The sequence below is a fragment of the Oreochromis aureus genome, linkage group 13, assembly GCF_013358895.1.
Source record: "Oreochromis aureus strain Israel breed Guangdong linkage group 13, ZZ_aureus, whole genome shotgun sequence".
Classification (NCBI taxonomy): domain Eukaryota; kingdom Metazoa; phylum Chordata; class Actinopteri; order Cichliformes; family Cichlidae; genus Oreochromis; species Oreochromis aureus.
This window is the reverse complement of record NC_052954.1, coordinates 15,643,690-15,666,939: the sequence shown is the minus strand read 5'-3', so window position 1 is coordinate 15,666,939 and position 23,250 is coordinate 15,643,690. Positions and strand designations below refer to the sequence as shown.

At 38.3% G+C, this 23,250-nt stretch overlaps 1 protein-coding gene across 2 annotated transcripts; it reads right to left on the bottom strand.

The window, feature by feature from the left end:
- Positions 1-3,531: 3,531 nt before the first annotated feature.
- On the bottom strand, positions 3,532-20,634 carry hmgcll1 (3-hydroxymethyl-3-methylglutaryl-CoA lyase-like 1). 2 transcript variants are annotated; one of them, XM_031742965.2, is made up of 9 exons: positions 20,365-20,634; positions 17,423-17,500; positions 16,836-16,943; positions 16,346-16,441; positions 16,016-16,164; positions 15,447-15,510; positions 14,881-15,069; positions 4,772-4,897; positions 3,532-4,392 (listed from the first exon to the last, which is right to left on the bottom strand). In XM_031742965.2, the coding sequence occupies exons 1-9, from the start codon at positions 20,458-20,460 to the stop codon at positions 4,273-4,275; spliced, it is 1,026 nt and encodes a 341-aa protein (XP_031598825.1). In that variant the 5' UTR covers positions 20,461-20,634; the 3' UTR covers positions 3,532-4,272. The 2 variants fall into 2 exon arrangements, with proteins under 2 accessions (XP_031598825.1, XP_039477448.1); XM_039621514.1 differs by lacking the exons at positions 3,532-4,392; positions 4,772-4,897 and adding an exon at positions 9,949-10,091.
- Between the last annotated feature and the right edge of the window lie 2,616 nt (positions 20,635-23,250).

The window sequence follows — 23,250 nt, the reverse complement described above, 5'->3', positions numbered from 1 at the left end:
GTCAGCGTAGTCCACTTAGTCAGGGACAGAGTGGAGCCTTTGGTCAGGTGATGTCTGATCGCTGTTTGATATAAACAACAGGAGAAGTAGAAAGGGAGGACAACCCCATTCACCCCTTTTATGCACAAACAGCAGGAGAGAGGCACTGATGGGAGTTATCTGTATTGACCTTGTAAACACACTTACTTTAGCATTTTGAGCTATTTGGAGACAGGGTAACGAGGTCTGAGTGGTGCCAAAAGAGAAGCAATTGCAGTAATCAAGATGAGTGGATTTGCTTGACTTTAATCGGGCCAAAGACACCAAATTGTTTTTGTCACTGGAGCTGATCTAACCCTGATTCACTGGTCTGCTCTGTTTTATACGGTTGAGCTATAGGTGAGTATTTCTGGATTCATTCTGCTGGGGAAAGATTTTAAGTTGTGTCCAACCCATGTTTAACCCATGATTTAATCCTTTTCTCTATCATACACACAACATACAGTCGTTTGTGTGGAGGGCTCTGTGTCTGTGAGGAAAATCTGGAAATCTATATATTTGAAAGGAGGCAACAGTAAATAGATACAGAGATATATCCAAACACATGATAAAAAGGTCCCAGCTGGTTTGAAGGCAGGGATTTCTGTTGGACAGGAAGAGTTGATTGGGAGGTGAAGAAGGCTTTTTTGCAGGAAAACAGGACAAAGGGGAACTAAAAACTAAACAGTGAGCTAAACATGTTCATTCACAGGCAAACACTGGATTGGTGGGACTATTTATACACTTAGGGCTAATTGTAGGCAGATGTAGGAGATAATAAACTACAAAACCTTTATTACTGTACTTAAGTAGAACTTTTAGGTGTCTGTATTTAATTTAAATTTCTATGTTATTATACAAACCTTTACTTTTTAATTCTTACATTTTCAAAACGGGGGGTATTATTTCTGTCACTGCATGCTTTCAAACATCAAAACAATATGAGACTAAATCGAGGGGAAAAATAACATAAAAGACAATTCTGTTGGTGTGTATCTATCGCATGTGCTTATCTCACACAAAGAGATGGAAAACACATCATCTATCCATCATTTCTAGCACTATGCTCAGGTTTTAGATGGAGTTTTAATGTGGCAGGTGATTTCAAATGCTACGTTTCCAACAGCTCAACAAATATTAGCAAACACACAAACTGTTTCTGCACAGTGTGTTGCTAGCTAAAGGCACAGCTGCTCTATTTCCCAGGGAGAGAAAACGTGGGCGATAACTTCACTCAGAGATGGAGAAAGCTGTAAGAAAGGTAGGAAGAAAAAGAGGTTATTTTTAAAGCTGAGGACTGCTCGGTGACATTTGATATACTGGAAATGTAAAGCTTACATTTTAAAGGTTTGGTTCATTTTATCGTTTATCAAACAGATATTGATCACATGAAAATATCTGGCAGTTTAATGCAGGGTTAGTTCACCAGAGTATGCTGTACTCTGGTGAAGTTTAGTGATGGAGCAGAGTGACTGTGGTGATCACAATCAACCTTAGGTTATATCACAGGCAGCAGACATCAAAATGAATTGGATTCATTCACTGACTTCCACATTTATGTTAGCTTTATATAGACTAGTGGTGGGGCATTAGCTGTGATAGTTCATGTAACATCTGCTTATATCGTGTTGAATTAGGCTGTGTAAATCCACAAAGAGAGGAAGCAGCACATGCCATGTGATTAAAATCTATTTGTGCTGACAGCAGAAACTACTGGGACTTATTTCTAATCATTTCAATCAGTCTTAGAGTTCCCCCACCTTTTTCTGTTTAGGTGTGGAGCCAAAGTCACCCGTCAGTGTAGGCAACAACAAACAGAGCAAAAGATTTTTTGCTTTGTTTTCTTCATGTTTGTGCTACATAACAGCAGATATAAATTAGATTAAAATTAGAATTGGAATTTAATATGAAGACTGTATTCCTTTATATCGGTGTTATTTTATTATGATATCAATAATGACATGAGGTTCAAAGCAGAAAACAAAGGGAGCTAAAAACAATTTATAAACTCAAACAATGATTGGAAAATAAATACCAAGAATCAGACAGGCGTCCACATTTCAATGGAAAGTAGAAGAGAACCCCATCATAGTAAAACTAAAGCTCAGCCAACCAGAATGATGGAAACATGAACCAAAAGACAGGCTTGCAAAACTAGAAAAAACATGAAGTAATCGTAGAAATCAAAGACTCAACCATATCACAAAAACATCAAAGCCACTATTAGAATAATAAAGAGATCAAATCAGGAATCCAAAACATCAAACACTACAACAATCAAATCTAAGAATCCACAATTTACATCCACATTAACTCTGGGACCATGACAGTAATTTATTTTCTCTTTCTCATCTTCCACTTTTTGTTTTGCATGACAAAAACTGACCCAAATTATTGGCTGTTTAAGCCTTTCATCTTTCAAAAGATTTTATATGATCTTAATATTACAAAATTTTACTAACACAGTTGATAATCATGGGATTGAAGCTATCTGCTTCCCCTCTTTCTACTTAATTTCCCCAAGACACATCACTGCACATGACTGATAGATCTAGGAAAACAAAGGTCAGAACTAAGAGCCTCTTTGGAGTCATGTGGCCAGTAGAGGGCCCCAAAAGGGTGTAAAATGTCTCACTTAAGTTATTGTTTGTCATTAAAAGCTAACATAAAGTAAACAAACAAACAAAAAAACACTCACAAGGGTGAGAACAGCATAGAGGGGAAAATTATGGTGCTATTTTTAGGTATGTTGCTCTGTGTTAGTAACATAACTTAAGCTTCTTGGCCCACTTGTAGCTACTACCACGACAATGATCTGTGAGTTTTTGGCTCATAAAAGTGAGAGTCAAATACATTTAATAAGTGCCTTTAATAAGTGTTTACTGTGTTTATAAGGCACAGCTCTGTTAAAATGCATTTACACAAATAAAAACTGTAATGTATAGACACTAGCTACTGTTTACCTGGGTATACTGGGCAATATGAATGCACAGTCAAATATCCAGGTAAGCCAGGTTTAATATTAATATTGGATAAAATATTGATTGTCCATAAATATTGTTTGTTTGAACATCAGTCATTTCTTAGAGATGGAAACTGTTTTAAACGGACTGTAGTGGGAGCACTACATCAGGTGTGACTAAATGTGGTTCACATGGTTCACAGGCAGAATTTTGCTTGGGGGTGGAGACAGGTCAGGACTGAGTCTGCGTGCAACTGCACATGAATGCATAATTTTCTTTTTTGTTACGTGATTAAGATGGACCGCCATGGGCAGACAATTATCACATTTTAATACACTTATGCAAATCCAACATCTATTCATTAGTGTGGAGTGCTTTTCTTTCCCAGTTGGCATCATGCTGGCATCCTAATTAGTCTGATTTTTGAAAACAGGGACGTAAGGTGAATGCAATTAAGCCGTAGGAAAGAAAGCCAGAGGAACAGGACAGAAGAGCTCACAATAGATTTTTTTTATTCTTTACTTTCTGATTTACAGATTGCACAGCAGGGTGTAAAGATGACAAAAATTGAAAGGACATTTGACTTTACAGAGACAATTGTCTCAGACGGTAGTTTATGTCATGGTAAAATTCTGAAATACAAAAAAAAGACTATAAAGGGGAACTTTTTAAGGGATCTTTGGCAAACCTGATGGCAAAAACTCATCTGTGCCTCCTTTAAAATGCTATCTTTGTGGTAATCTGAGAGTTGTCTTATTTTGAATTATTTATACAAGTTCACAGGAAATCACAAAAGGTCTTCAGAGAAGCAAGGTGCATATGGAGGCACTCATACACGTAGGATTATAATACGCTGTTACATAATTTTATAAGGCCACTGATCAATGCAAACTAATAAAAGTGACCCAGATCATAAATTATCGAGCCGTCAACACAAACCTCGATCACAAATGAATACTCCTCTTGATAATTACCAGCTTCCTGTCACTTTCCATTCAGTGTGGTCGACGCTTGCTTTTGTTATATCAAACTGTGCAGAGCGAAAACTAAGCCAAGAAAGATGCACGTGTTCAGCAGATTATAAAGGTACTCAGATGGCAAATATAGACTGGAAATGAACAATAAAGTAAAAAAATAAAAATGAGATAGTTTTCAATATTATTTAGATGACATACAAGAGATACATGGAACAATGTAGTTCAAATACAGACAGATAGGCAACAAATCTGAAGGCAACAACAATGGGGAAGCACTTTTAAGGGAACAGACTAAAATATTTAAAGACGTTCCATTACAGAGACTCATCACAGCAGGCTGTGCTTCTTGCTTGGGCAACCTTGGAGTTTGTCTTGCGAGATAAAGCACTGCAGATGAAGGAACCAGCCTCTATGACTTTGGCAATGTTCACACCCTGCAAAAACATTCCAGCATCAGTTACAGTGCAATGAATATAATAAGAGCAAGGCAAAAAAGAAATGGCAAGTTTAAGGTTTTGTCACTGAAATTAAAAGAAGACGTGCAACAGGTGACAGAAAATTAACCCGCAGTGAATCTTTTCTACCAGCAGGGGTAGGAATTGTTAAATAAATTGTTCCTGAGATGTGTGTGCAACACCACAGTCTTGCACAAGTTATGTAGAACCACTAATATGATCAAATAAACTGTTACAGGGCAGTATGTTTGCAGAACGATGTGTTTATGTAAATGAGCTCTGAAAAATTGTATAACTTTGGTTTTGCTGAGATTAGACACAAGCGTACATACACACCAGACAGTGAAGTCATACTTACTGTTTCAATGCCCATGCCATGAAGCATGTAGAGAACATCCTCTGTGGAAACGTTGCCAGATGAACCCCGAGCGTAAGGGCATCCTCCCAGGCCAGCTACTGCAGAATCCACCACAGAGACCCCCATCTGCAAGGACAAACAACAGAGGCATTCAGCAAAGCCGTGAAAGACTTCACGTCAGGTAAAATCCAGGAACAAAGATCTTTGTTCTATTGGATTGTTCTGCCTGGTGCCGCGCACCTTGCCAGGCCTGTGGTTGTGTTTTACAGCTGTTTCTGAGAACCGTGGGCTTAAGGCTTGAAGATGAGTGGGCACAGAATGTCCCGCAGTATGGCTTAGTCATCCTCTTTGTCAGCTCAAACCACCAGCACCACATAATTATGGCCTTGTTCATATGACAGGAATATTATAAAGGCTGAGCAGAACATTTCATATGTTTCTGATTGTCCTGGTTACTCGTGTTTTTACAGTACGACTCTGCTCTTAACCATGGGGATTCACTTTCTTGCCACATCGAGAAGACATTTTTTTCCCTTGGCCGCTTAGTGTCCAATCAAACCGTGCCAATAAACTTAATGCATTTGTACACAAATGGACATGTGCTACAAAAAAATCATTAATGGCAAACTATTTCGCTGATCTCCTTGATTACAAATGTTTCTCCTTTCTAAGGGCCTCTTTGTTTACAGGAATGTAAGAATATACAAGAGATAAAATTCAAGTTGTGTACTCTACTACGTGTTCTTTTGGCTCACCAGCGCTCACGACAAACATTACTGCAGAAATTTGTGGGAAAGTTTTTCCTTTTTTTACTGCTGACGATAGCGAGCGCCTGGCCTCCATATGAAAATTAATGATGCGTTTTCAGTTGTTCTTCTCAATCCGTTGCTTTTGTTGGACAGCTTACCCAACATTATAAAAGACTGCCCAGGAAACAGTACTCCAGTGCTTTTGTTGCAGCTCGATGTTGACATTGAAATTTACAGAAACACATTTTACTCTTTCTCTGAATGCACATATTACTCAAAGACACACAGTCACAGTTCTTGCCATAGACGTGCGCGACCCATTCATGAATAAAACCTTTGTTTTCACACCAAGACAGGCCTTCAGTTTTCAGAGTCATTATGGACTAAGGTCTTGGGATGTTTTCCACATGTCCCTGGGATTGTCATGAGAATATTAAAGATGTTTTCCAGCTTCCGTGGTAGAACCAGATGTCAGAGGATCCTACAGTGAGACAAAATTAACACACTGATCCTCTCAGTGGCACTGGGTCATGAAGGACTTGTACCCCACAGAGCAGGACCAAGCAAGTTAAATTAAAAGAATCTCTATTGCTTTTTTGGAACAATGATGCTAATTGGTTGCTTTTCCTCCAGACAAAAACCTACTTCTTTCAGGGGGCTGTCTGAGCCAGCCGTAATTGCTGTTTATGTTGGCAAGGGAAGAGGAGGAGGTGGGTAGAAGGAGGAGGAGATCTACACCGGTGTGTGCAGTGCACGAGATTTCCAGACCTTGGTTAAAGCCAGAGCAGGATATTGTACTAGGCAGAATTTTTTGTAGTATAAACACAGAGTTGTAATCTGCCATGCCAATCCTCTCGCTTCTAGCTATAAGATCACAGGTATTCAGCGTACTGTTTCCGAGAGGAACAGAACAAACCCTTTCAGCAGCGTGCCCCGTACCCCTGGACACTAATCACGCAGGAACTGGTGGTCAGCGGCTCGGGCTCGCCAATGCTCAGTTAGGTTCACACTACCCAGAAACCAGATGTGTGCTCAGTGTTAAAAAGCCATACTGAGTGAACTGCGGCTATATAAAAACAATGCATTCCTGGGTAAAGACACGGAGCATTTTCAAACTTGCATGATTTGGGATAAGCTTGTTTACATTCTGCGCTCTGAGTGGACGAGGCTGAAGATGGACAAGCTCCCATTTTGGTTTTATAACTGCGTCACAGAGCGAGCGAAAGAGAGAGTGTGCATTCAGCGAAGGACACAAAGCAGTGATGCTTCACCCACAACTACATAAACTGGAAGGCTGACAGAAACTGTCACGGATCCCGTGCTGACACATATATCACTTCTTTCGAGGAGCCCGTTAAATAAGGGAGCGAACCCCGGACAGCGAAAGGCAAACAAGCACTTAAAGAATAAATAAATCACATTTTATGTCATCATTTCCAAAAGAAAATAAAGTTTGACTAATGTGATGTGACAAATATAAAGTTATTCAACTTTAATATGCAATCCTATTTTTAATATAATGTAAATGAATACTAAAAATACTACTACTACTACTACTACTACTAATAATAATATAACATATTTATCACCTTAAAACATGAATTTGGTTGGAACTGAAGAAAAAATATAAAAAAATAAATTCACAGATAATCAATTTTTCTGGAATTTACTTACTTGCTAATTAAATTATGTATTGATTTTAAATAATAAACATTTATATTTCAGCTCTTCATCTGTTTTTATTTATTTTGTATAACAGCAATCTTCCCAGGGGCTCCAGATGAAAATGAGCTTTTTGACACATTTATTACATCAGTGTTGCTTCCTTTACATACATGTTAAAAGCATATAAGCTTTAAAAAAAAAAAAGTAAAATAAACCCTAAAAATACAGAAAAGGGAAAAATAAATTTTCTTTTACTGTAATATTTTGTCCTTTTGTGGTTTTTATGTGGGTTTTACGGTTGTCTTTTAAATATATATTCGAGTATGTCACAAGGGCTCATTTTAAAAAAAAGTTTATAATCTATAATAAATATTTTCTAGTTTAGCTGAAATTGATTTTGCTCGTTTACTCAACAGACAGTATCATCAGTGGCTTTGATTCAGAGCGGATTTCACTCTTTGAAATAGCAAATTGCCATTCACAAGATAAAATGATTCTGATAAAGATCCTTTATAACGGTCCATTATAACTTCTACCAATCAGTCAAAGAAGCCAACATAAAGTTGCACTAAAGTTATCAACACACTGCTCAACACAGCTTTACTAGGTAACTGAATGTTAGTAAAATATGTTGGTAAACTAAGGCTGAAAAGTGCCTCATTTATGGAGACAAAAGAAAATACTGCAGATGGATGTTATTGTCAGTAGAGATCTCTAGTGTGAGCCCAGACAGGTTATACTGTATTCCCCAGCTGCAGTAGTACACAATACACCAAAATTGCAGGTAAGATTAAATAATTTTCCTTGCCAAGCCTGTGAAATCTAAGTACATACATTGTCATTGTGTGACCTGCCAGGGTAGGTTTGTAACAAAGGCCCCCTAGACCTCCTGAAAAAAGGTACAAAGACTAAGGAATGTCTTTATCGGGAACAAAAGAGGTGACTCAGGGCTGACAGCACTGGGGGAATTCATTTCTCTCCCAGTTGGTGGTGTGGAGTTCTGGCACACAGTAATGAAAAACTATGATAAAATCTTTCATTTCCTACTTGTTTATGGGTGAGCAAATGGTGAGCTAAATATCCCTGGCTGCTATTATTTCTTGTGGCCATGGGGCAGCTGCGATGAATCATTGTAAATATGATCCACGCAGGAATTTCACCATCTCTCTGTACTTTTTTTTTTTTTTCAAAGCCATCCCGAATCAGATTTAACCTTAAAATATTTGCTTCTTTACATGACATGGAACAGCTGCCTTTCTGAACAATGTTTGGCCATAAATTATACCAGAGAAGTACAATATTAGATTAATTCCATCATAATTATTAGAAGGGATAAGTGTTCAACTGCAAGTTTCACAACTGAAAAACAGTTTTTTTAGCAGATGTGTAACATTAGTGAATTAAATGTTCCCAGCTCTTTGCTATCTTGGGTGATCCTGGACTACAGGACTGTAAATGAATGATTTCATTTACACATTACATTTGCAGTCATGCAGTGATTTGTGCAAACTGAAGCATAAATACTATATTCACACTGTTTACAGTTGAGTAAAATAAAGTACTTGAGTAGACGTTTCTAGAGCTGCGTCTGCAGCTGCAGCACCATTCATCACATGCTCACCACAGAGCGAATGAAAGGATCATTTTCCACTGGCCTTTAAGCACGCCATTGTCAGAAAGTTCAACAGCCAAGCGGCAGACGAGCTAGAAGCCCCCCCCCCAGGGCCCTTCTATCCACCTAGCTCTCAGTCGCTTTGTCCAATAGACACTGAATAGGTGAGCCTTTGTGCTGACCTCCTCACATCTGTTGACCCACCCAGCCCCCAGTGTGCTTCCTCCTCTGCTGTGACAATGCGCTCCAGTAAAACTGATACAGCCCTACCTGCATTGCCTCTGTTTTATGTTTGGATATATGTCAGGTTCACTCGCTTGCAACAGGCAAAGTGGTGACAAATGCCCCAACAACAGCTCCTTCACAAAGATTCACAACCCAAATGCACTTATAGAGTGTATAACTTTAACTGTACAATACATAACGTTAAGTTCATTAAGATTCTGGGATTTTTTTTTCTTTTTGAAGGCAGTTTTTGAATCATCTTGCTTTGTGGGGAAGCTTAGATCATGTTTCTTAATGCCGATTTTCCTCGTTGACTGATGGTTTCTGGTTCTCTGTGTGTCCCATTGTAGCCTACACATACATAACAGAGAACACATTCATCATGCCATAGACTGACAGACTGTCATTAAAGCTCAGGCTAGATATGTGCGCTTTTTAAAAACTACAATATTTTAAGGCCTGATTTCCCGAGTATTTTGGATTTCCCCAGGATTTCAGACATTCCAGTATTTTTTTAAACTCTAAAATACTCTAAAATAAAAGTTTGCAATAAAAAGTTTTACATCATTTCAAAATGGCATATATGGCCAAAATGACTATACATCAGTCTTATTGATATATTACATTATTTGGCTTCCTTCTTCCTGACTCCAGTGGAAAATAAAAATAATTTTTCTTTTTCTCGTTGCAAAGAAAGGACACTGTATTTCAATGGACTGTAGCATGTGAGCTGAAAAGTGTCTAAAAAGATGGATTGGAAGAAGCTTAACAAATGATGCTTCCCAGCAGGGATAATGATTTAAAATCAACCTAAAAAAACAAAAACCTGTGATCTCTATGATGCTGGCAGAAAGTTGAATGATATCCTGGAACAAGAATCACCACCTCTATTTTGCCTCCACATCTGGTTGCTCCTCTTCATGTCATCATGAGTAACTACATTGATTTATGCAAAGGCCGGGCATTTATCCATAATCGGTCTGTGGTTCTCCACGAGAACATTCATATTCATCACAGGGAGAGGGATGTCCATGTGAAGGCAAAGGTACCCCAAATCCTTGCCAAGCCACTGGGAAAGCAGAAAGTAAAGCTGTCAGACAATTTAACATGAGAGGATATGGGGATCAAGAGGATGATGCATTGCTGTCTTGTGCTTGTCCAAAAGGAGAATCTACACTACAAACTGAGGGAAGGGGGCTTCCTCTTCACCAGCATTTGTAAGCTTAACACAGACTTCTCCACTTAAAAGTGTTAGCACTTTTTATGTCTCTCCCACAAGAATCTGAAGGTTTTTGTCTCACAACAGAGGTGTGGGGCACATCTGTCCTCCCAGAGTTGTCAGGCTTTATATTATCCCTTTATTCACTCAGATCTTTGAACTGTTTTACCTTTCTGCTTGTTCAGAGACCTCCACGCCCTCCAATCACACCAACAAATTAGCTGAACTGTGTCTGATTGCCTCTGTTTTTAAAGATCCCTCTTGGCTGCCTGTTAGGTTCAGAGAATTTTTCCATAATTCACAGTTCCTACCCTACCCACCTTTCAATAGTCCTGGAGCTAGTACCCTTCCTTTATTGACTTCCGTTAGCAAACTTAATTTACTTTTAAATGTTTGTTTTTAGTTTTTGACTGTTTGCTGTCATTGTTAATGTCTTTTATGTCTAATTTTAGACTTATGAAATAGCTGCACAAAAGCTGGTTTACCAGAAAGATGTAGGGCATTAAATAAGATAATCCTGTCATGTACTTGATGACAGATGCAGAATTAAGGATGCCTTACAGTGTCATTACAGAAACAGGCAAAAGACTTCTCATCTATCAAGTGACAACTTCAATAATCACCAAAAATGAATTACAACAATAATTACATTAATGCATCCAGCAGGTTATTCCTAGCACTAATTGCAAAAGTACTTGACTATATTATTCTCTAATCCAGCCCAGTGTCTATCTCATCAGACACAGGAACAAATACATTGAGTAATATGAACCCAACATTATATTACATATTACAATATCATGAATGCGATCCTACCTGTCTGGGAGGTCTCAGACTGTTAGTTTTAATAATGATCTCTCCGAGACCTGTGCAGTGAGGCATGGGGTCCCTCAGGGCTCCGTACTTGGACCATTGCTGTTTTCTATGTATCTGCTGCCTCTTGGTGTTCTTTTACGTTCTTTTAATGTAACTTTTCATTGTTACGCTGATGACCTGCAGCTTTATGTTCCTCTAACCATTGGAAATTGTGCTGAAGTCTCTAAACTAGAATCTTGTATATCTGCAATTAGGGGCTGGTTATCTGATAATTTCTTGCTCCTAAATACTGATAAGACAAAGTGGATGGTCATTGGACCACAAAAATTTCAGCACTTGTCCCAAAATTTCATCTTGAAAATTGATGACAGTGCCATACATTGCAGGGACAAGGTAAAAAACTTGGGCGTGTCTCCTTCGAGTCTCATGTAAAAGAGATAACAAAGACTGCCTTTTATCATTTGAGGAACATAGCCAAAATCAGACAAGCTTTGTCAAGTGACATGGCAGAGGTTCTTGTTCATGCATTTGTGTCTTCACGTATTGATTATTGTAACGCTCTTCTTTCTGGGCTTCCAAAGAAAAGTTTCAGAGGTCTACAGATGGTGCAAAACGCAGCTGCTCGCATTTTAACAAGAACTGGGAAATTTGAGCACATCACCCCTGTTCTGAGATCTCTTCACTGGCTACCTTGTCAGGTTCGAGCAGATTTTAAGGTCCTGCTGCTCACCTACAAGGCTGTAAATGGATTGGCACCTTCATACCTCTCCGACCTTTTACACCTTTATGTTCCATCCCGTGCTCTACGATCTCAGGACTCTGGCCTTCTACAGGTTCCTAGAGCCAGAAAAAAGACAGCTGGAGAGCGTGCTTTTTCTTTTCGTGCCCCATTCTTGTGGAACAAGACTGCTCAAAGAAGTCCTGCCATTAATTAATTCTTCGATCTTAAGTATGATCAACCTATCTCTAATAATCGGCTATGTACCACAGGCCTTCAAGCTGGCTGTAGTTAAACCTTTACTCAAAAAGTCATCTCTAGACCCAGCTGTCTTAGCTAATTACAGGCCAATCTCCAACCTTCCTTTCATATCAAAAATCCTTGAAAGAGTAGTTGTCAAACAGCTAACAGATCATCTGCAGAGGAATGGCTTATTTGAAGAGTTTCACTCAGGTTTCAGAGCTCATCACAGCACAGAAACAGCTTTAGTGAAGGTTACAAATGATCTTCTTATGGCCTCTGACAGTGGACTCATCTCTGTGCTTGTCCTGCTAGACCTTAGTGCTGCGTTTGATACTGTTGATCATAATATCCTATTAGAGCGATTAGAACATGCTGTAGGTATTACAGGTACTGCGCTGCAGTGGTTTGTATCATATCTATCTAATAGACTCCAATTTGTTCAAGTAAATGGGGAGTCCTCTGCACACACTAAGGTCAATTATGGTGTTCCACAGGGTTCAGTGCTAGGACCAATTCTATTTACATTATACATGCTTCCCCTAGGCAGCATCATTAGAAGACATAGCATAAATTTTCACTGCTATGCAGATGACACGCAGCTCTATCTATCCATGAAGCCAGGTAACACACACCAATTAGTTAAACTGCAGGAATGTCTTAAAGACATAAAGACCTGGATGGCCGCTAACTTTCTGCTTCTTAATTCAGATAAAACTGAGGTTATTGTACTCGGCCCTGAGAATCTTAGAAATATGGTATCTAACCAGATTCTTACTCTGGATGGCATTACCTTGGCCTCCAGTAACACTGTGAGGAACCTTGAGTCATTTTTGACCAGGACATGTCCTTTAACGCACATATTAAACAAATATGTAAGACTGCTTTCTTCCATTTGCGCAACATCTCTAAAATTAGAAATATCCTGTCTCAGAGTGATGCTGAAAAACTAGTTCATGCCTTCATTACTTCCAGGCTGGACTACTGTAATTCTTTATTATCAGGATGTCCTAAAAACTCCCTGAAAAGTCTTCAGCTAATCCAAAATGCTGCAGCAAGGGTACTGACAGGGACTAGGAAGAGAGAACATATTTCTCCTGTTTTGGCTTCCTTCATTGGCTTCCTGTTAAATCCAGAATTGAATTCAAAATCCTGCTCCTCACATACAAGGTCTTAAATAATCAGGCCCCATCTTATCTTAATGACCTTGTGGTACCATATCACCCTATTAGAGCACTTCGCCTCGCTCTGCAGGCCTACTTGTTGTTCCTAGAGTATTTAAAAGTAGAATGGGAGGGAGAGCCTTCAGTTTTCAGGCCCCTCTTCTGTGGAACCAGCTTCCAGTTTGGATTCGGGAGACAGACACTATCTCTACTTTCAAGATTAGGCTTAAAACTTTCCTTTTTTCTAAAGCATATAGTTAGGGCTGGACCAGGTGACCCTGAATCCTCCCTTAGTTATGCTGCAATAGATGTAGGCTGCCGGGGATTCCCATGATGCACTGAGTTTTTCCTTTCCAGCCACTCACTATGTGTTAATAGACCCTCTGCATCGAATCATATCTGTTATTAATTTCTGTCTCTCTTCCACAGCATGTCTTTCATCCTGTTTTCCTTCTTTCACCCCAACCGGTCGCAGCAGATGGCCGCCCCTCCCTGAGCCTGGTTCTGCCGGAGGTTTCTTCCTGTTAAAAGGGAGTTTTTCCTTCCCACTGTCGCCAAAGTGCTTGCTCATAGGGGGTCATATGATATGATTGTTGGGGTTTTCTCTGTATTTATTATTGTGCGATCTATTGTACAATATAAAGCGCCTTGAGGCGACTTTTGTTGTGATTTGGCGCTATATAAATAAAATTGAATTGAATTGAATTGAACAACCTCCATCTAAATATTAGGCAGGCATGCTCGGTGGAGGTTTTTAAAACTAAGTTGAAGACACATCTGTTCACCCTATCTTACATGTCTTAATTCTATGTCTTTTAGTTTTTAAATTCTTATTGTTTTTAACTTGTATTGTGTTTTTACTTGTACTGCTATTTATCCCTTTTATTTATTCATCTTTTTAGTTTCAAATAGCTGTACAGCACTTTGTTTAAAAGCGCTTTATAAATAAAGTTATTATTATTATTATTATTATTATCATTATTATTATTATTATTATTATTATTATTAACATTAAGGGTTCTTTTATTAAGATATTATATAGAAACTGTTTATAATGCACAATGGATGTATTAACCAGTTTCCACAATCACTATTTGCATCATTAAGCTACTCACATGCATGACTGTAATGAAGCTTGGAAAGCCAACTATATAATCTACACACGAGAGTAATAAAAGTTCTAGTGTCACAAGCTGATCCTCAACAAGTGTTATCTGTTGCTTTTATCATCTAATAGTTCTCTAGTTAAACACACTAGACTGTCTATTTGATTTCTTTTCAGATTTCCATCTGCTCTCTTTGTTTGTCAAGCTAACTGCTTTAACAAAGACTTTGCTGTACTTTCGACTTAAGAGCTCTTTCTGTTGCTACATTACTCATAATATTAACAACTGCAGTAATAGCAATAACTTTAAATAACAATGAATAAAAAATCTAATCATCATTAGATCATTAGCAATTTCTCGGATGGTTCTAAGACTACTGGCCATACCACATCTTAGGGGTTCTTATCTGGAGTTCACTAAGAATGCTGGCAGTGCTTGCCCATAGGTGTCATGGCAGTGAACCATTATAACTTCTTGTTTTCTTGGAGATAATATTTATAGCAACAATAATAACAATAACGTAAGAAACCAAATCATCATGGGCAGAAGCATAAGTACTTTTGAGACTACTGGCCACACAATACCAGTGTTCTTACCTGGAGTGCAGTAAGGATGTTGGGCAGTGCTTGCCCATAGGTGTCATGGCAGTGAACTGCAAGCGCATTGATGGGCACATCCTTCATCACCCTCTGCAGCATCTTAAGCATAGAACCTGGAGTACCAATACCAATGGTGTCTCCCAAGGAAATCTCATAACAGCCCATTTCATATAATCTCTTTGCCACCTAAAAATAATAAAAATATAGAAAATGCTCTCTTTATAAGAGGATTACATAGTAAAAGAACAATTTCTCCAAATATAAGTACCATATTATGTTTGGTTAGGCAGTAAAATGGAGAATATAAATGCTATATTTGACATTTCTTCAGTTAATTCAATCTGTGCTTATGGAAAGAATATGAAAATTTCTGTTGTGGTTTTAAGCACTGACATCCACAAAATTAATTAATTCCAAGAAAAACAAGTAAAAATAAAAAAAAAAACAACCTGAAAAACAAAACCAGAACAACATCTCAAGAAAAAATTCAGTTTAGTTTAGATAATTTAAATAAATGAATAGACATGTTTTAAAAGGCCTGTAAGTGTAAAGAATTATCCTACCTCTGCCACTTTGGAAGGTTCAATGTGTCCCTCATGGGGACACCCAAGGGCACAAGAAACATACCTGAGAAGATAAAGTTAAACAAGTATCTTTATTTTGTCAGTTTCAGCAACTGTCAACAAAAAAACGTCAGAAGCTGTTGAATATTTTCTATACTATAGTGTGCTCTTCAAAAAAACTGAATTGGGTCCAATGTGTCCAGAAGCTTGTTAGTGTTTTGGTGTCCTTTATGGACAAAGCAGTTCATATAATTAAAAAATATATAAATATTTTAAATTTCCATGTATGATAAAAGGCCCACATTAGTAAAAGTTAGCCTGTTTGGTTTACTTCATCTGGACTTGTGGTTTACTAATGCATAGATATAGCCCTGGTGAACATCTGGAACTTTGCTATAACAGTATCATTACTGAACTGTGTGTTTTCTTCTATATAAAAACTGCAGTATGTTCATCTGCCCTGTTTTCCTATGGGGAAAAGTGAAAATCTGTGTGAAGCTCAGAAATCAAGGGAAATCTGAAATGTGTTTTCATTTTTGTAGCAGACAATTAATAGCCAGAATACTAACCCTCGAACTGGAATTTGTCGCTTTTTGGCAGCGTTGATGACTTCCTCAAACCTCAGCATACTTTCATCAACAGAACAGTTAATATTTTTTTTACTGAAGGTTTCAGATGCCGACCCAAACACAGCCACTTCAGTAGCACCAGCTGCAACCTTAAATCGCCAGAGAAAACAAACTGTGAGTCACGCTAACGTAAGTGCAGGAACTATTTTAATAAAAACAATGTAGTGCCAACAGTTAACTCAAACTGACAAGCTTGAGTAAACATGATGAATTATATAAGTAAAGGTATATAGCACAGGTCATTACGCTGAAGTGAAAATTCATGCTTACAGCATCCTGAAAGCCTTGCAAGTTAGGTGTCAAAACAGGATACTGAACATTAGATGCTTTCTGGATTCCTCTGAGTACATCAGTGTGGTCTGCCATCTAAATAAAGGGGGGAAGATATATTAATTAGATGTTAAAGTTAATAACATAACAGGCAATAACATAGGTAAGGTAATAACATAATAACATCTTAACATGTTCCTGGAAATTCACAAATGCTTTCACACGTTTAAAGGCAGCATTAAAGATCAAATTAATTATAATTTTTCTCAGTACAAAAAGAGACACGTGTTAACGTCTGACTTTTTTTCCAAGTAGTAAATAGGGGTACAATTTGATTGAGAAGACTATAAAACAAATAAAATACTTTCTCCAAAACCATCTGCAGCTCCAACAAGGATGCTAGAGGAGCAGATTTTCCTGATGCGGGCAAGAAAGAGGCCCTAATAAATCACTCAGCACTCAATTGCAGTTCAAAAAGAAGAATTCTTACCTGCGGTACCCACTTTGAAGAGACAAAGCTGGTGGCCTCGATCACAGACAGGCCTGTTCCTGAGAGCATATCTATCAGCTGGATTTTCACCCCAGTTGGAACAATCTCCTGTGGAAAAATGAAATTGAAATAGCTTATTCAGTATTTGAGTCCTCTCATGATGCAGTTGGAGATGTAACAAACAGATATATGGATTATTATTTTGCTGTGCTGTGTGTTATTTACACAGATAGCCACATTTGACATGATCAATCTTGCACTTGCTGAAAACTCTGAGATAGCTTTGCTATATGCCAAATTTCAGATAATATGTTGTAGAAATAAAATTGCATCCCCCCATCCAGTATAATCTCTAAGCGGTAGGTAAAGAGAGTGAACTCAGCCAGAAGCTGTGTCATCTTTCCTATTCAATTTCAAAGAAAATGTGAAACATATGCTTCTAGCAATTATGGCACACAACCCATATGTTATGAATTGTTATATGTATAGAAAAAATGGGAGTTTCCAGGGAGGATTGTGTATAGTAATAGAAAACAAAGGTACCCATAAATATAAACAAGGTTTGTGATTGTAATGGCAGAGTATACCTTTTCATTTTGAAGTCCATCTCTTGGCCCAACTTCAACAATTTTAACAAACTCTGGATAGGCATGTCCTGTAATTGTCTGGGAAAATATCAAATGGGGAAAAAAAAATAAATAAATAAAAAGAGAAACACCGCTCAACAGGACACAGAACACTGAAAAGTCAGCCATCCTTTTACCTTGGGATGCTCCAGGTCATGTTATTTCTAACATGAATAACTTTCAACCTCAACCCAGCTGAAACTTTAGAATCCAAATATAAGCTTGCTATGTCATTAAGATGCAAACTCATGAGATGTGACACAGAGGAAAGGCTGGGAAGAAGGGTTAGAGTAACTCCACTAAAACCGCAAGGAATATTCTGAGGATCAAGGTATTTTTTTTCCTGATCTCAACCTTATAATTTTAAAGAAAAAGACCCTTGTTGAACTAAATGCAAAACCTCAACAGACCTTAAAGATTACAATATGAACCTAGTGACAGTGATATTTAAGCAGAATATGAAGACCACATATCTGACTATAGCTGGCAAAAATATCCATTTACGTTTTTTCCAGTGGGGAGCAGTGAAACAAGGAAAGCTAACAGAAATCCCAGCTTAACTCTTTCTTCTATAAAGACGGCATCTGATGACCTCCTCTGTAGTTTTGACACCTCAGTATATAGCAGTAAAGTTGTGCTTTGACAACCATTACAATAGTTTCCAGGTTTTTGCAAGGGTAGCTGCACTGGAAGAGACCACCCTCACGAACTTCTGATGCAAACCCAGTCACTTTGTTCTACAAGCAGGCCTGAAATGTGAAAGAATCCGCTCAGTTCAGGGCTTCAATTTTTAATCTAATCTCTGTAAGTTTTCAAGGGTAAAGAGCTAAAGCTAACAAATAATATTGGAAGATTACCTTCAAATATTTATTCAGAACAAACTGAGCACACACGTGAAATATACAGTCTGTGCAAAAGTGTCCAGCTACCCCTTGTTTCTTTATATTTTACTAGAAAAAGGGAAAATAGATGCAGCTGTTTTCTGAAACTTGTGCAAACATAGATGGAAACAGAGTGTATAAGACGAAAACAGTGTTTGTGCAGTTCTAACAAGCTTGAATGTGAATGCTTGATTTGACCACCTTTGTTCTTCAATACAGCTTTAACTCTTCTAGACAAGCTTTCTTGTAATTTATTTTAGTCTTCAGGAATAGTTCTCCAGGCTTCTTGAAAGACATTCAAAACCTCTCTTTGGATGTTGGCTGCCTTTTGTTTGATTCTCTATCAAGATTATCCCACACTGCTTTAACTGTTTCAATAATGTTGATGTCTCGGCTCTGGGGAGGCCAATCCATGATTGATAGTGTTCCACTGTGTGTTTTTCTATCCAGGTATGCTTTCACTACACTGGCAGTGTGCTTGGGATGATTTTCATTTTGAAAAATGACGGTATTCCCAATCAGACCCTTTCTAGGTGGTAATGCATGGTGGATTAAAATCTGATGGTACTTTTCTGGGCTAATAATTCAATTTTGACAAGATCCCAAACACCATTGGCTGAAATCCAGTCCCAAACCATGACTGAGGATCATTCGTGTTTTACAGATAGCTGGACAGGAGACAGGTACAACAGTCTGTTGTATCTTTCTCCTGACCTCCTCCATACATAGTGAATGACTTTTGCAATTCTTGTGTAATTTGGCATACCTCAGCATTGCCACTCTTCCATTGAGACTTCAGTGAACAGTAGATAGATTAAGTATAGAGGCAGATGTATCTCTCAGTTCCCGTGTCAGTTCTTTTCCACATTTTATCCTGACTAATTAGAGAAGAGGAACAGATACTGTTTAACTACCGTAGATGGTTTTTCTAGGTGTGACATTTCCTCTTTTATCCACTTGACTAGTTTCTTCAATTTTTTAAGGCTACACTACACACCATGCAGAGATATGCCAAGTTTTAAGCTAGAAGCTCTTTGGGAATCACCTTGTTGGTGCAAAATTACTATTTTATGCCTGTCAAACATTGTTATCTTTGGCATTTTCAGAGTCAACTACAGAAATTATAGCAAATTATGTGGCTTTGCAATGGGTGCTAGTAACAAAGTGCCTACAGATAAAATTTAAAATCCAATCTTTACTAAGTTGTCTGTCTTTTTATGCATAGCTCAGTGTGTAACAAACAAACAAAACACATTCCTCTGGTCATGTATAAGGACTGGACTGAAAATGAGTGAAAAAGCAACCCTTAGGTTAAAACATTACATAAAAGACTGGCTCCTTGGAAATAAAATATACAGAAACAAGAGTTGACTGAAGACTTTTGCACAGTACTGCATGTGGTTTAGCTTGCAATATCTTTTACTGAATTTAACTTTAACTGTTATGAATGAATGTATGTTTTTACACATACACATGAACTATTTGTAAAATATACTCATACTTTGGATTACAAAAACGTTATAAAGTAAAAGTGAAAATAAATTCAAAAATGCAGCAATAAAATGGAGCGGACACTGTTTCAGCTACACGACTTTTACCTCTGATAGACTACGTTATAACTGCAAATGAAGCCTGGGGTAGCTTATATTCTAACACAGGAAAGATTCTTTAAAACTAAGATGATCACTTGCTAGTAATATATGTAAACAATGTAAATGTATATAAATAGCGCAGTTTTATATGCGGGCATGTGATGAATTCATTTGAAAGCAATCTTGGAAATCACCCTAACACTGACACTGGGTGTATTTTATTACCCCAAACAAACATAATACAAACGTAATACTCTTATTAAGGAAAAGGTACAAGCATGTTCTTCTTCTTCTTCTTCTTTTAACCACCTTAGTTACAGCAGCATCTGCGCTGTCATAGGTGGCCTGCTGTTGCGCTCCTCTCTGTCATGAGGGAGTCATGTGGCCGAACATGTGCAGCTGATTAAAAACAAGGAAAACCGACGCCCACCTTGTCCTCCTGCAGCCAGCGTCTCAGCCACGGGTAGTCCTCGATGAGTTGCTCATAGCTCAGGCAGTGCTTCACTGTGGTGGGCACGTTACCCATCCGTGTGGCTGCTGCTCAGCCCGCTGCAGCTCCGTGTTCTCCGGGAATAACCTTCGCAGATCGCGGGAACTACCCAGAGCAAATTAATGTGTCGCATCCGTGTGCTAATGCAGGCCTGGATGGCGGAGGGCCTCGCTGCATGCAGAGATTAAATATGAGGATGGCTATTTACAGTGGAGGATGACTCAGCGGTTGTCATGACAACCACATCTCCAAAGTGGGGGAAGGAGGCCAGAGAGAGAGAGGAAATTAAGCATAGTGGAGTATTTTCCTTTATTTTTAATAAAGGAAAATAAATGAATGAAATAAAGAAAATAAAGGCCAGGAAAAGGTGCTTCCTTCAGCTTGAAAGCTGGTGATTTTTTTTCTTCTTACTTGATTCAACAAGTTCACATGCACATTCACCTCCCTGTCCTGCTGAGAATTGAAGGTTTCAGTGTAACAGCCTGCTTTGATTGATCTCCTGTGACCTGAACCGGCTGAACAGTTTCCATTGCCAGGCGTGCCACTGCTGCCAATGTCAACGGCATAGTGTAATAAAATCCCCCGTTAAGCCAAGGCAACATTTACCAGAGAAAACAGGCATTCTGAACCCAGATGTTAACAATAGAGGGGCTTAATGAAGTCCTCGCATTCAACCATCTCACCAAGCTGAACTGCCCTGTGATGAGAGACCTGTACCTCAATCTCCCAGGGGAGGAGGGTGACTCATGTGATCAGCCTTGGGAAGAGACTTTTTTGTAGCACACCTAAAATTTGATGACTGTCAGTTGTCACCCTAAATGTTTTAATCCATTGAGAATATTACCTTGACTTTAAAATGCTCATCCTGGGTACAAAAACAAAGTAAAAGCAGAGCAGCATTATTCTAGTTTTAAAGTTTTAAACTAAATCTAAATCTGGTTTTGATTGCAGTGCATTTCTCCAAATTAGTATTTGTTAAAATATATTTGCCACCAGATCATCTTTAATTCATATTAATGGTGCTTGTGGTTTGTTGGGCTTGAAATTCTTTTCAGATGATTGCGAATCCAAAACTCCAGCTCATCTAAGTCTGTATTTACCGTCTGTTTTCAGGGCAATGATTGGACTCCTGAGGGGAAAAAAGGCCTTTTGGGTGTATAATTAACTGCATCAACCGCTTAAACCAAACCAGCCTTTTGACATTTCAGCTTTCAAGGAAACTCAGCATCTATGGTTTATCTTCTTGACAAAAACCAGCTGGGGAAGGTCACTTTAAAGAACTGGCCTTGAGGGGTTTTCCCCCTCTAAGGAATCAATATAATGCAGGTGAGTTTAAATGCTATCACCAGAACACAGTTCATCCAACAAGGAAAACTGTATGTCCAGGCTTACGCATTTGACATCTAAATGGTATAAAACTGGAACAAATGATCAAAATTTAGTCTCAATGTTCGCATAAAATTTCATTTTTTTAGATTTTACACAGGATGAGCTACTGAATTTCTCAAAATGTGAATTAGAGTGGCAACCATATCAAATAGTGGATTATTGTATAATAGCATCAACAAATCTGTGTGACTGCAAAATTCAAAAATGATTGATGTCTACTTTGTTCAGCAATTCAAACTAAAGTAGAATAAAGAAGCGAAAGAAATTGACAGTGCATTCGAATTAGCAGGTCACCAACACAGTGAAACAACTGCACAGCCTTAAGATGTCTTCTAAGAAGATTAAACTCTGTAAAGAAACAAAGTCTCCAAGTTTGTGTAGATTAGGCAAACAGATATGCCCTGACAGGAAAGGGGATGTCTCTGCACTAGTTTGTTAGCTTCTCCTGAGAACAATATATTTTGCACATGAGGATTCTGGAGACCAGGCAGAAGATGAATGCCTCAACATATTAAATAAAATTCAAACATTGTCACACCATGTTTATGAACTTGGAAACAAATTCCATAAAAAAAAGAATAACACTAGACTCTGCTGCTCTCTCTCTTCCTCCCTCTCTCTATCTCTCTCTCTTTTTTTACAGAGGTAGAAACAGATGTGAAAAACAGTACTTTATGGAGTACAGGTTTCGGCATGGCATGAAAGAAGTTTTAAACTCTTAGATACACACTCAAAACAAAGTGGAGGGGGAAAAAAAACAGGAACCAGAACAAATCGATTTTCATCCTCCATCCGTCTTCAATTTCTACATCATGAATGTAACTGAACTGTAACAACAAGAGAGTTCTGGTGCTGAGCGAATAGCACATCATCATCACCCTGGAAGTAATAATAATGACATGGTCTTTCATATACAGAGAAGATGAAAGGGTTTGTTGGATATACAGCCCCAGACCACTTGATGTATATAACTGAAACTGAATCATGCATTACATATGCTGCACAGAAAAGCAAAGAATGTACATATATATATATAGAGAGAGAGAGAGAGAGAGAGAGAGATACATAAGCGTGTGTGTGTATTTTTGCTCTTATGTTACCATATTTAATTTTCAGTTTATTCAAATTTGTACCACAAGAAAAAAAAACCACAAACATTTTTTTAAGAAATAAAACGTGAGGTCTTTATAAAAATAGCAGCGTGTCCTACAGTTTCTTCTGGAAGGCCGACCACTCTTAGCCAACTTTCCACAGCTCCCCTTTGAGACAGCATGTGTGTTAAAGATTATCCTCACAGTAATCACACCGCTGAGCACCCCATGGTTTTTAGTCACAAAAGCCTCTGACTGATGTCTTGGGTATGAGTCTACACATTATCATATAGGCTGAGCATCATTTCTAGTGCACATGCAGTCTACTGGAAGGCTGTGGGAGTTG